This window comes from Vicugna pacos, chromosome 4 (assembly GCF_048564905.1).
Source record: "Vicugna pacos chromosome 4, VicPac4, whole genome shotgun sequence".
Taxonomy (NCBI): domain Eukaryota; kingdom Metazoa; phylum Chordata; class Mammalia; order Artiodactyla; family Camelidae; genus Vicugna; species Vicugna pacos.
In genome coordinates, this window is record NC_132990.1 from 21,974,897 (window position 1) to 21,989,782 (window position 14,886).

General features: G+C 38.5%; 1 protein-coding gene across 4 annotated transcripts in view; it reads right to left on the reverse strand.

Moving 5' to 3' along the window:
- The window catches only part of ADAMTSL1 (ADAMTS like 1), an 827,290-nt gene that overhangs the window by 289,344 nt on the left and 523,060 nt on the right, over window positions 1-14,886 (reverse strand). For all 4 annotated transcript variants that reach the window (XM_072959360.1, XM_072959358.1, XM_072959359.1 and 1 more), the window contains one exon: window positions 251-487. In XM_072959360.1, the coding sequence (XP_072815461.1) occupies window positions 251-274 (24 nt within the window). In that variant the 5' untranslated portion in view covers window positions 275-487. The remainder of the gene's footprint in view (window positions 1-250; window positions 488-14,886) is intronic.

Consider the following 14,886-nt stretch of genomic DNA (forward strand, 5'->3'; position numbering starts at 1 on the left):
TTGAAGAATGTTCATTCTTCTACATTCAAGTGAGACTCAAAGAAAAAAAAAAACACCTCTGCCCACCTTTCCTTAAAACAAAATATAGCTCTTGCAGTTTTAACTGAAGTTGAACGTCAATTTTCAAATTTGTCATCATTTATAAACTCCAAAAAAAAGTAACACTGAGTGATTTAGATGGCAGGATTATGTGAAAGCTACTTACAAAAAACTCTCCGGAAAAATAGAAGGAAAAGAAGTGAGCACTTACTTGGCACAAACCACTGATGCACATATCCAAAGACTCTGTGTAGCAACGAGTCCCATCTAAGACTTTAGGTGCTAGTTCTACAACCAGGGCTGTTCCTTTGGCCTGGCACTTGAGGGAACATGGGTTGTCAGGGTCGTTAGACACAGGAAGCCACTCATAGAACTGGCCGTGGTGCTTGACATCATTATGAGCAGAGCACTGCTGAGCTCGGAAATCACCTGCTTCCGGTGGGCAGTCCTGTAGAAGAAAAGGTGAGGGACAAGCAAAGGTTAAGAAGACAGCTCCGAACAGAAAACTAGAGCAGCTTTGTGCTCCAGGTCTTAGAAAACAAAGCAAATGTTCTGTCATTACAGATGGACCCTCCCATAGCATCTGAAAGGTCACGTGGTTATTTGGCCCTCAACACGTAGAGATCTGAGAAAGTAATTCCCTAAAAATACATTGTCTGATTGAAGGTAAATGGGAAAGAAACCAGCTGGAAATAGAATTGATAGATACTAGTTGGGAAAGTAACCACCCTGAAATAGTTCCTCCAAGACGTTGACTGTTCATGGGTTCCTCCACACTGTAATACCATTTTTATTTCCTTGTAATTTAGAACTTCATAGAATCACAAGGTTAGGTGAAAGTCTCTCGGTCACTTCCAGTTCTGATACCAAGAGCTATGACAATACTTTATTTTCACAACTAGCAGCAAAAAGGTATGACAGTTGCCTTCAACATTTTTTGTGTGATTGTTAGTCAGTTTTTCCTGAAACAGTACACATAGGCTGCATGGTATCTAGAATTAAACATGGAGAACAAAATAGAGAAAACAGCATTTATGCCTGTAATTTCTTTAACTTCAGGCAGCACAGCAGAGTGGAACGTTTTGGATTCTCTTCTCAGATGGGGGTGTGGCTGCAATACGGTGAGTCTCCTTAGGCCTGCGTTTCCTTGTGCTTAGAACAGAGGCAATAACAACACTCAACTGTCAAGGTCATGGTGAGAATTTCATGAGCTTGTGTCAGCCAAGTACTGGCATGGGGAAGACAGTATATGGCAGCTATTACTGTGATTATTTAGCGAAGCCACTGAAGAGAAAGTGGTGTTGAAGAATCAACAGATTCTCTGAATTTGAGTTTTAAATCATACTGGCTGAGACCAGCAGAAAACAAGATTGTTTTAAATGTATACTTTATAAATGGTATTTTAAAATATAAAACTCTAACTATGGCTACTATCTAATGAATGATAAACTTCAGTGAAAGCAATTAAGGTTTGGCTTTAAAAAGTCAACTATCACATATCCCTCGGAAAGGCTTTTGATAGATAGGTCTGTTTTCTTCTTCATGCATTCAGATTAGGATTGTCTATGGACGACTGTAGAATATCCAGCTGTGGGAAGCCTTGTATTACAATCTTTTATCTTAAATCATGAATTTGCATGTGGCCTTTGGAAGTTTCTGATTTCTACATTATCCTTTTTAAGGGTTCTCTTATACAAGGTTTCTTTCTCTGAAAATCTATTTATATTCGAATAAGCATTGTGAGAATAGCATTAGGCTATTTTATAAAATGAAACTCCTGACTCTTTCCTTAAATCTTAGTGTTACTAGTAAGTCACATATAAAGCTCTAATACTTCAGAAAGCATGAATTCTTTCTAGGTAAACTGGGGTATAAACAATTAAACACTTATTTTGGATGAACTTCAACTAGCTCAAAATACAATATAAACTCTGAAAGGCGTTTTATTGTTAGTATCATATATGTTTTCTCAGAGTGAATAAAATGTAGTATTAAGGGACAAGAATAATTTTTATAACATAGGTGTAGATAGCTGGGTATCCAACAAGACTTAAGTGATTTTGAATATTGTCTGAAAAAAGTACAATTAAAATTCATTACTTAATTTTTTAAACGATGGGATATAGTATAAAATTTTTTAAAGATTAATCAATCAATATAGGTGTTATACTTTGTCATGATATTTAGTGCTTGTTCTGAGAAATAAAACAAAACCTTCAACCTGCAAAACTATGCTATGAATCACAAAACAGGTAAATTGTATGATGCAACGCACTCTCTGACCTTAAATGCTTTCACACCAGCTCCTTTCAGACCATATGTTCCAAGATAAGAGCACAAACAAACTGATTTAACAGGAATTCTTTGTGGACTTGTGTTCCAAAAATAAGACCCCAACTTGCCTAGTTTACAAACCCTACCAGTCTCCAACTAGACCTCATTTACTAGCTTCTGCCTGGAAATAACCCTGTGACTCCCTATGGCCCCAAGCCCCACACATCCTCTTCCCTCTATCCCCCCAGGTAAGACATTATAGACTGTCAAGGTGCTGCTCCCCCTTGTTTAGCAAGTTTAATAAAACCAGCTTTATAGGATCAACAAGTTTCCCTGGTGGCCAATGCATGGGGGATTCCACGGTTGAACTGATAGTTTAATTAATGATGTTGAAATAAAGTATTTTCAGTTGGATAACACCTGTCATTCCAAGAGTCTCTTGATGACTCAATAGTACAGAAGAAATACTGAAGTGGACTCCACAAAGCAGAACATTGAGGAACTTGTTTAGAATGGTTCCAAACCCTCCTCATAATTACTTCTACCTTCTTTTTCGATATATAAAAGTGAATCAGCTATAAAGAACTTCAGGATCAGGCTGAATCACCTCTGCATTAAGTAATAAGGGTAATATGTAATTAAGAGTCCTCTTAGTATGAACCTGGGACGATTTTCTGCATTTATCCAATTCCAGGAAAAGAGCATCAATTACATTTTAAAACTATTACATTATCTTGGGACAGACATAAAACGCCTACAGAGTATATTTTGAGTCCCTCCCTGTTCAGCAAAATGTACTAAGTCTTCCCCTCTTTACTAAAAGAAATCAAAGTCAGTCAAAGGTAAAATTATTAAAAAGTGAAATCAAAATATTAAGACTTTTAGGTTTTCTTTTCTGTGACAAAAAAGTAGACACATTGAAACACATCACAGAGAAGCAGCAAGCAAACAGATGTTCCTGTTCACAAGTCACCTGTATCCACTGGCTCCAAGAACACCTGCTACAGGCTTTATAAACTTTCACTACTGGAGAAGTATCTCTGAGAATAATAATGCTTGTGAATACCTTTACTCACTTTTCTCACTACTGTCTTTGCCTCTGTCCGTATTTTTGTAGGGGTGGGAAAATACACTTTGCTAAATTGAGGATGCACTTAAAACCTGGAGTTCAGATTTGGAAACTGAAATTGAACCTTTTTAATGTTTGAGTTTATTTGTACTTGGCAAAATGCAACTTCCTGTTTTAAGAACAAGGGCTTAAGAGGACTTATAAAACAGGTTCAGAAAGCTTCTTGGACATCAGATAGCTCTTACAAAATAACATTTTGATGATTTAAGTGTAAATGAATCAGAAACATATGAATCAAATTTCCCTTGAAATACCCGTTTAAAAATTAAGGGAAGAAGGATTTGGCAAAAGCTTCTTTTGTTGAACCCAAAACATCTCAAGCCTACTTTAAGACACTCACTGAATCCTTGATGCATCTGGAGTCACCCCGCTGCAGGGGTGGAAACTCAAGCAAAGTCATCATAGTCTCTTGTCCTACAAGTATCATAATAGTAACTACAACAGAATAACACTTATTTGTATAGAGATTCATTGTGTATGAAAAGTTGTTAGTTTTTAATTATAATTTGGTTCATGAAAACACTGTAGTTCCTAATCCTCCTAAAAGTTAGATTTACAAACTGATGCCCTAAATGCTTTACAAAGTATTTAACATTCTATCCTGGGCATCATCTTTGAAATACCTCATAGGTGGTAATGATGAAGACAATCAAAATTAATGAAAACTCCAGGAGCTATTTGAACTAAACACACCCCCTACCGAGAACCCGGACCAAAAAAAAAAAAAAAAAAAACCACCATGGTGTGGGAAGGATGCACTGGACTAAAGACCCCCAGCTTTCAGCCCTTCACACACCCCCAGAAATACCATCCAGTAGAAATGGAGCAAGAGAGAGCAAAAGAATGCATTTCTTGGCCTTCTGTCTATTTCCAACTAACTATAATGCCTGTAGATTGACACCTCTGTGTCAGGCTACTGAGCTAGGACTTCCTCACTGTGGAAAAAAATACATTTTATTTAAAATAGCCGTATGATCACATGAATTGCTATATTTAGCCATTTAATACAATATAAAACTTGTTCTCTCCAATTTTTAAGCCCTCAATCCTATCAGCCTCAGAGTTTCCTTCTTTAAAAGCACAAAATAAAAGCTGTCCTTTTATGTGCTCCCAGTATAATTCATAAAGTCCATGGAGTTCTGCCATAAATGAATTCAATTCAAAACATTTTCTGGTTAATCAGCTAGCCAGTGGGAAAGATAAGATGGATCCCAGATGTCCCCTGATGATGATAGGTGGATCAGATTACACTGTGGGACCAAAGAGGGTCAGCTTCCCAGAGTGTACTCACTGGATGAAACGTAAAAGACGGTATCTCAGCAGCTAAGGTGGGAGCATTGGAAAGGTCTTTAAAGTGGTTTTGAAAAAATATAGAGAACAGAGTCAGGGTCAAGAAAAACACTACTTTTTCTTTATTTTTTCTCGTTTTGAAGAAGACATTTTCCTTCCTGAGGAATAGCCCTCTGCTTTACGCCTATCCTTAACTATTGATTGGGTGGTTGGCCTTTTCTGTTACTTTTGTTATTTCACTGAAATGATTATATGAGTACCATGGTATAAATGCCATATTCTGATTTTATGGTTTTATTTATAAAGTCAATGTTAATACCTGATATTATCAGGAAAAGACTGGAATTTATATTTAGGTGACCACTGAAGAATATCTATCCTTCTTACTGCATTTCTCTATCCTGTAACTGTTCCTGTAAATTCTTTATCTCCCCTCCATGCTTCCTTGATCAATCACCCTCCATAGAAGTTACTGTCCAAGAAAACAAAATTATAATTCCTTAATAAGGTATCTACTCTATCCTCCAGAAATTTGAAATTGCTACTTCATGATGAAAACATACATAGAAATTTATCAGCTACTAGATGGATTTAGAAAATTTTATTAGTCCTAAGTCTTCCCCTCAAAACATCAGTAACCCTCAATGTACTGATGGTAAAATGGGAAAAGATTACCATAAAAGATTCCTCTAAAATAAGCGGAGGCTCTGAACAATGTATCCCTTGAAGCCCTCAAAGTCTTAGCTTAAGTGGGCACTTCTTTTATATGTTGCGGTCTTTATTTCTTGGCTTTCTGCTTCTTTCATTCAAAGTTAAGATGAAACTACTAAACAGTAATTCTCCTCTGACGCAATCCAATCTTACATGGTATTCTGTTCTCAAAAACATAATTAATGTTTCAGTTTCTATTTCCAACTCAGACGCCACCGGCCCCCCATCCCCCATCGAACTCCAGACTCATATATGCAACTGCTTCCTCACCATCTGGATGTCTAAGATATCACAAACTCATTACGTCCAAACCTGGATCCCTGATCCTCCTCCCCTCACACTACCCAATCTGTTTCCTCTACATGCTTTACCATCCCAGTCAATGCCAATTCCATCCTTTTCAGACCCCAAATCTTAAAGAAGTGGTTCTTACACTTGAGTGTAAATCAGAATCACCTGGAAGGCTTGATTAAAAATATAAGATTATTAGGTCTGCACCCTCCAGTGTCTCTGATTCAGTAGATCTGGGGAGGTTAAAGAATTTGCATTTTTAACAGGTTCCCCAATGATACTGATATTGCTGGTTTGGTGACCATACTTTGCAAACAGCTACCTTGGAATGATCCTTGATTCCCACAACTAGTACATCAGGAAAGGCTGGTTTTATACACAAAAGTATGCAGAATCTGACCAAAATCTTGTCCAAGCCACCATCATGTTTTGCCTGCATTATTACAATGATCTCCTAACAGATCTTCTTTCTTCCATCCTTCCTTTCCAAGAGACTTCTGTCAACAAATCAGCCAGAATGATCTTATTAGAGCAGAAAGTAGATCATGTCACGTTTTTGCTACACCTCTGCAATGGCTCCTCACTTCACTCAGATTAAAAGCCAAAATCCTCACCACAGACAGAGATAAAGACCTGGCCCCCATCACCTCCTATTCTCTTCCTTACTTGGTTCCAGCCACACTGGATTCTCACTACTCTTGAACACGTCAAAAATACACTTACTTTAGGACACATGCGGTATCTATCCCTTCTGCCTGGAATTTTCTTTACCCAGATTCCAAGGGGCTAACAAACCTCAACCTCTATCAAGTCTTTGCTCAAACATCACTTTCTCAGTGAGACCTGCCCTGACTTCTCTATGCAAAACTGCAACTCCCACTAATGATTCCTTCTCATCCTTTCAACTTTTCCTTTTTCCATCACACTTTATGACCTTCAGGTACACTGTATAATTTACTTATTTATTATGCTTAATTTCTGTCTGTGTCCTCTCACTAAAGCACAAGGTCCAGGAGGACAGGGATCTTTAACTATCTGGCTGGCTTGCTATTATATACCAGTACTCATTTTTTTGGTGTGTGTGGGGAGGGGGGTGGATGACTAATACATAGAATAAGTGAAACAGAAATCATGTTTTCATTGTAGAAACTCCAGTTCTGTTTTATTAAAATCATACAGAAAATCTGAATCTTGACAGTTTTCTAATCAAGAAATCTTAGAAAATCTTGATGAAATATCTACTTTTTCCCTCTTTTTTTAAAATACAGATTTACACGACTACTTTTCAATTCCGACACAAGGAAAACTGAGTAGGGATTCCTGCCTACTTTCTGAATCGTCCAGATTGATACTTTCTCCTCTACGTAAACAACTTTAACAGGGCGATAGTAAGAAACGTTAAATGTGCTGAAATAATTTATTATTCCATAAATAGCCAGACATTTGTAAATTTTATATAACACTCAGTGTTATATGCAGGCACAGTAAAGCACTGATGTTAAGGTATCAAGCTTTATCCCCAAATTCTGGCCACCTGCTTATACTAACATCAACGTCATCATCAAAAGCATTTATTTGTGCAAGACTGCTAGCTGCTATGTAAAATGAAATTAAACAGACGTAGTCCCTGCCCTGTCTAGACAGTCTGTATGGAGACAACTCTATTATATTTCAAGGGTGTAATATTTAAATCTCAAACATCACTCTGAGTACAAAGAATAGAAACTGGGGTCGACTTTGGAGGATGGTGCCACAGTAGGTAAAGGCCATTCTTGGCTCATTCTTTCTCCTTTTTGAAGATGCCAAAGACTTTCTTGGGAGACTATACAAGGTATATTTAAGAGCCCTTTGTTTTGTTCTCTTTTTCCCTGGTATGAAAGATTTGCAGATTTTCTTTATTTTCCTTCTAAATCAATACTTTTGGAAAATAACATACTTAAGGGATGTAAGTGCCTATGAAAATGAATCCTTAACCATTTTAATGCCTTGCTATGGACCAGGTCTGTGCCCAATAAAATAACATCTTTACAGATTTGTGATCCTGTAAAATAATATGGAACACTTGAGTTTATTCAAGTTTTGGGTGTGCCCAACTCTGTGCCTACTAAGTGAATGCGGGTTACAGGTATATTAAACAGCTCTAAACCATTCCAATGTGTTTGCCCAGGTCCAGACATAAGAGACTCAAAATGTATGATATAATAAATCATTAGCCTCACCCTACTTACTCGATTAGAGCTTGTTATCTGAAAACAAATCCTCTGCCTGGCCAGTTTTTAGTGTCTCCAGGCACTTGAGAGCTGATCCGTGTAAAAACATTTAAAACACTTAGTTCTAAAAGCTGTTCCCCTCCTCCTTCAGGTAGCTTTTAATTCAGTGCATTCCTTTTTTCTCCTTTAAACTGTGAATGAAAAATACTGCAAACCGTATCAGTAAACAAAGAATGCTGAAGCCATCAAGTCATCAGCGGCTGCCACAACCCCCCAGGGAAGACAAGTCTGCAGCCCAGCTTCTGCAGCCACTCACAATGGTGCACTCTGAGCAGATTCAGAATAAGAAAGGACAGGATACTGGCCCTAGATAGCTGGGTGCTCGTCAGAAGAATGAATTCAATGAGCCCAAATGTTTACTTCCTCCCATACATAGAAAAGCACTAAATTCTTTAACTTGAGATGCCTGGTTTTCTTTAGACAAGTAATCTTTTATTGTTCCAACTACCTGGTCTTCGTTGTAAAGCTCCTATGGATCCTCGCTCCTCCCCTCCCTCTTGGGAGCAGTCCCTCAGAGCGATCTGAGAGGCTGTCATCCCGGCTCAAGTCCTCCCGCCAAATAAAACGTAACTCTCAACTTTCAGGCTGTGCATTTATTTCAGTCGACAAAACAATGCAGACCTTTGGAATCCAGTTCCCTAGACGTATTTGTAGGACTTGGTTGTTGCCATGTTATACTCTTGAATTTTCTCAATTTTTGAAAATATTTAGTCCTTGAGGGTTTTTTTTTTATTATTTTTAGCCCTTTTCTTTGAATTAGCTCCAATTTAGCAGTATCTTTTCTTAAATCAGCATTTCTGACTTTTTTATTGTCTAAAATAAATGTTCTCCCCACACACCCCCACCCAAAGTAGCATATTTGAAGTGCTAATTTGTAATCCTTTTTGGACCACAACATATGTTTTCATTTTATAAGCACACAATTCTGCAGTTTTTTGTTTGTTTGTTTGCTTTTGGATTGCATTTACCAAAATACTTGTGGTGGAGAGTCAAGTTCAAGGAAAGACTAGTAGTACAAGGGACACATTTCAGCGTGTAAACACTTAACCTGTTACTACTGCTGGGGCCTGCTGCCTAACAAACTCCCCACTTTTCTATTTCTAAGTGGGAAAGATAATAAAGCTTGATATATTACAAAGGAGCATATACTGAGACAGAAGCTGTCTTCTGGAACACGTAGTGCTTATGCTAGTCATTTAGAGAAAAATGGAAAAAGACACTGTCCAGAACAAGTCAAAGATAAATACAGGGATCCCCAGCTTATCCGAAATTTGCTTTATACCACTTTGCTTTTACGAAAGGCCTTACATTCATTCCTGTTTTCACTAACTGAAAGAAATTCGAAGAGGATTTTGCTTTTATAAAAAAGGTGAAAAGCAAAAATCGTGTTCAGCATTTATTTTGCAGTGAGCCCAGCCATCTACCCCCAGCAGGGAAAGTGGCTCTACCAAGCTCCTTGCCCCAGGAATAACCCTCAGCATTGCAGGATCAAGACACCATAACTTTGAACGGAATCTGTGAGCATCCATGCTTTATCTCGATTTATTCTGTGCATCTGTTAGCAAGATGTGTCCTAAGGTCATTGCTTCTTCACTTTAAGCCATTTCAACTTAGAAAAGATTTCATAGGAATGCTCTGCTTTCAGATAGTGGGGGAAACTTAGTACCATGTTAGACAATTCAGAGAACCCTAGCATCCTCTCCCTCCCTCCCAGTCTGTAACAAACTGCCTAATGTTGCCTGCAGGCTTAACTTCTTTTCAGCTGTCACTGAGTCCTGACAGCTGTCTGTTTTCCTGGCAGTGTGTCTAATCAATACTACTTTTGGGAGGCATGTAATACAGTACCATGAGCATCTCTTGAAATATTTTTTGTACTTGAGTACTTGAAATACCTCTGGGCACTCTTTCGGTAAGTTTTTTATAGCACACAACTTAAGGTTCCCCTGAGTTAGTTTCTGCAAAGCTGACGTCAGGCTGCTATTTGAATTATTATCCAGTCCATTCACTCAAGTTTATACTCGGAGTGGAGCCACTTTCCAACTGGGAGAAGGTTCCAGGTTCATGGGTGAAGGAGAAAGACATCTATTCTCCAGTCAGTGGAATGCAATAGGGCCTCCTTCAAGCTGGATTCCTCTTTGGATGGTAGATTCTAATCCTGACCGTAAGTACAAGTCAACCTGGAAACAGACAGGATGTACTCTCGTGTCACATTCTCCAAAGAGAGGAAACCAGATGTCCTTAGACTTGTCAGTGGTACCAGGGAAGATCAGTTGTGTCTTTCCTTATAGACTTTGGAATGAGAGAAAGGAAGTGGGATCACCATGGATAAAACAATCAAGAGTTTAATGACTCTCTTTCTCCCTTCCCTCACCTCTTTCCAACTTCTAGATCAGAATTCCTTTTCCAGACACTCGAGTTGATGGTTTACTATATAAATGGATCCTTTAAAAGAAGTCTCCTCAGGTTCCTGGAAGCTTCATAATGGGTATGGTGGCCATACTGTCCACATCAAATGTCAGACTGAGGATAGATACAGTAACACCAAGAAAATCACTGAAAGTGGGATTATCTTAGAAAATCTGAAAGCCATGGGATTGGAACCAAGCCAAAAGTAAAAGAAGCAGGGCTGGGAGTTTCTTCCCCAGTGGTGTCAGGCAGTAGAGTTGGGAGGAAGGGAGACCCCCCCTTCCCCGTAGCTCTTCTGTAGGGGAGTAAAAGCTTCCCTTACATAGCCAGAGAAGGCATCCACCCTTCCTTTTACTGTGGTCAAGCGGAACCTACACTGTTTGCTATATATCTCCAGTTCCCTGTCTACATTTCCTCCTTCTGTCTTTCCTAGGAGTCGAGGACCTTCATTCTGTCACTAACCCTACCTCTGCCTCCTCTTTCTACATCCCAGACCTCCCTTTCCTCCTGCGCAAGAGGATGGGTCCGTCAGTGCTCCTTTAATGCTTTTCTTACCAGCTTCCAAACTTGCAGCCATAAATCAGACTGCTGGGCACCACTGTAAGAACACAGTGAAAGGTGTCAGCTCCTAAACAAAAGAAAAATTCTACCCCTCCATACGGTCTCCATATTCACCCTGGCCTAAAAGTGGCGGGCACTGCCATATCGTGGCTCTGTGGACAAACGGGACGTAAATGAGATACTACCACTGAAACGTTTACATCTGCACTGGCACAGCAAGCCCTCGATACGCGTCAGGTATCACTCTTACTCCCAGCACCACCAAGGGGAGAGCTGCACACTCTAGCGAACTTCAGAGGACCCTGAGACAGTGCCTGGTTCACCGAATTTTGCCTTTGCTGTAGCCTTCCTGCCTCTAGAACTACTTTATTTGGTTGCTTAAACACAATTTTAATTAAAGAGACTTAAATGAATGTCTTAACATATGAGTCTAATCAAATGACATCATGTGCCAAATTTCCTGGGTTATAAGTTGAATAGATGACAACACTCCGCTTTGTTCATATGTGCTCATGCTTCTCAGTTTGTTGATCTTGGACTATGGACGTATTTTAAGAAATCAAAAAAGAATTAGAGACATATAGTTGCTGAGCCCTGAAACCCAGGGTTTTCAGGTTGTCCTCTGAAACTTTAAGCACAATGGCCTCTAAGCTCCAGCCTCGTCCTCAAGAGCACTTGGCTCCAAAGTTGAGTTTCCTCTCTTCTTCCTACAAAACTTACATTTCCTTCAGAGGGCTGTACTCGATTCAGGAAGAGGAAGGGGAAAGCAAATGGACCAGACTTATCTACAGTAAGGTTTGGGTGAATAACAACTTTATCACTCCCAACAGCTGTTAATTGCACGTGTTTGCAAAACACAGAAATTTTAACTCAGCACTCGGCTAGAGTGAAAAGTCAGATATACTCTCTGCCTTTGCGATGCGAACAATGTAAATGGGAAAGATAAGTGTTGAGACCATGAATTAAGCTTTTATCCTAATGACAAAATTATGGACAGAGTGGCAGACAATTCAAAATTGGAAGGTAAGTTTTGGACCTCTCTTATTTTGTCTCTCTTTAACGCAAGGCTGAATCTGAAAAGGAGTGAAGGAAAAGGGCTGCTGAAACTGTTTCTCCCCTTAAGTGCCCTCAGTATTGCAACCGGCTCAGTCTGCTCTCCTTGTTCTGTATGATGTGACAACGCAACAAATACCTCAGCAGGTTTCTGCAGGGAGCTGGCCTAGCTTTGCCTGTTCTATAGCCTCAGATCTCCCCACTTCTCCCCGTCCAGCCCACAATTCACATCAGAACATCTACCGTTCTCTCAGTGCTTTGCTCCTTCAGCTGAAATTATTCAGTATGGCCTCCCTGTATCCACCTGGCTGACTCCTTAAAGCTTAAGTATCACTTCCTGGTGTCCTCCTCTGGCAGCTCCCTCTGAGATACCGTAGCATCCTGTACATTCCTTCACCCTTGGACTTAACATGATGTATCGTATTCTTGGTTTACCAGAGGCCTAGTGTCAGCCTGGTACAAACTTGATGATAAATAAGTATCTGTCAAGGGTTGAGTTAACAGGCTTCCATATGCAACAATATGTAGAACAAGATACTTTGAGGAAGCTTCCTGCTACAGAACACCTAAAAATACTACATTTAAGTAAAAATAACATTTAAAAACATGCTAAATGCACAGCTAAACTGGCAAGAAAGTTTCCTTAGAGACAAAACCGATGATAAAGTATAAATTCACAGAGGAAATTGATGGATGTCCAAAAGGGATCTGCGGGGTTCTGGTGGTTTAGAGCTTTCTATTTTAGTAGCCTATAAGAGCAGGAAATAAGGGATAAAGTGTATAGACTGCAAGTTGTGGAAAAGGATCAAAATCCCCTCATGATGCCAAGACTCTAAGGAAAACCCTTAGAGAAAGAGTAAACTAGGGAAATTAAAAAAAAAATCACTTAGCTTCTGGAAAAGGCCAGAAAGTGGAGACAGTTAAAAGTTTAGTGGTTTCTGGGTAGGGAGGGGGAGTGATGAATAAGTAGAGCACAGAGGATTTTTAGGGCAGTGGAACAATCATATTCTGTATAAAACTGCAATAGTGGATACCTGTAATTACACATTTGTCCAAACCCATAGAATGTACAACACCAAGAGTGAGCCGTGATGTAAACTATGGACTTCAGTGATAATGATGTGTCAGTGCAGGTTCACTGATTGCAATAATGTACCACTCTGGTGGAGGGTGTTGACAGTGGGGCAGGCTATACATGTGGTGAGCAGGGGGAATATCAGAGATCTGTGCTCTCTGCTTGATTTTGCTGTGAATCCAAAGCTGCTATAAAATAAAGTTTATTTAAGAAATAAAATGGGATTACATCAATAAAACAAAACCTACTCAGCTTCACAAAGGGAAATAATAAGGAAACTTGCCTGTCTTAGCTTGGCTATGGGTTAAGGATGGAGACAGTAGTCTCTTTCAGGATTCCTAACAACAGGACTCACGAGAGTTTAGAACACAATTTGCACAATGTGGAAAATTTAGTTTAAAATGGTCTTGATTATTACTGATCACTACCCCATCTCAACATCACCTCCCTCAAAAACAAACATAAATTCTCCCAGAAAGTACACAAGTAAATCCAGGCTACGAGGAATTCTCTCTTAAATTCCAAAAACTGTGGAAGTACAAGAAATGTCACAAAACATATGAGGAAACAAGGTAGCATGAAATGGCAAAAACAAGAAAATCAAACCTACAAAAAGTTCACATAGTGAAATTATCAGACACAGAATACAAAATAAGAAAGTATAATGTGCTTAAGAAAATTTTTAAAAAGAATGGTGGAAATATAACCAAAGAAAGCAGAATCTGTTATATTTTAAAAAGAAGCAAATAGAACCTAGGTGAAAAATATAAGTGACATGAGAAATTTGACAGGTGGAAGAAAAAGTGTATTGGACACAGCAGGGGAGATGAATTGCTGAATGGAAGAAAAGAGTTGAAGAAACTATATAAAATTCTGGACAGAGAGACAAAGATATAGAAAATACGAACAGCAAAATAAAAAATATGGACTAAATAGAGAAAATAATTTCCTGAGTATTTCTGGAAATAATAAAAAACACAAATCCCCAAGGTCAGAAGTCAACTGAAAATCTAACAGGATAAACAATGATCTGTTCCTGCACAGATCACAGATCGTAGCTCACTGCAGAATACCAATGATAAAGATACAATCATAAAAGAAGAAAGAAAGAAAAGACAAAGGAAGAAGAATTAGAATGACAACTGACTTCTCAATACAAAAAACGGAAATTAGAAGTCAGTGGATAGTTATCTTCAATGTGTTGAGCAAAGACAACTGCCAACCTAGAATCATTTTCACAGCATGTCTACATTTTAAGAGAAGTACAGATATTTTATATAAACAAACAAAAAACAACAAAGAGCACTTATTTTCACTGAGCCCTCACTAAAAGACCTTCTAAAGGATATACTACAAACAGAAGAAAAAATGAACTTTAAAGACATCTATGATTTAAGAAAAAATATAGATCAAAGACAATGGAATATTTTAAAGCATATCTAAATAAACAATGACTATACAAAGTAATCTATGGAGACAATAAAGATGAGATGACTGTATAAAGCATGGATTATACAAAATATCAAATCTGTGGGGTTAATAAAAATAGAGCTAAAACACAACAAAAGCTCATAAGTCTGAAGGAGAATAGTCAGTGTTAAAATGTTCTAAAAGATTTGAATTTTTTGATAGGCACATATACATGCTACCTAACCTTAGTCTTTAAGTGCACACATTAACATTTAGAATATCCACTGAAAGAATACAAATTGATGTATGACTTTAATAGCAGCAAAGGGAAAAGCTAAAGAAAAAGTGTCTCAATAGTTCAAAGAAGGCATGAAAGG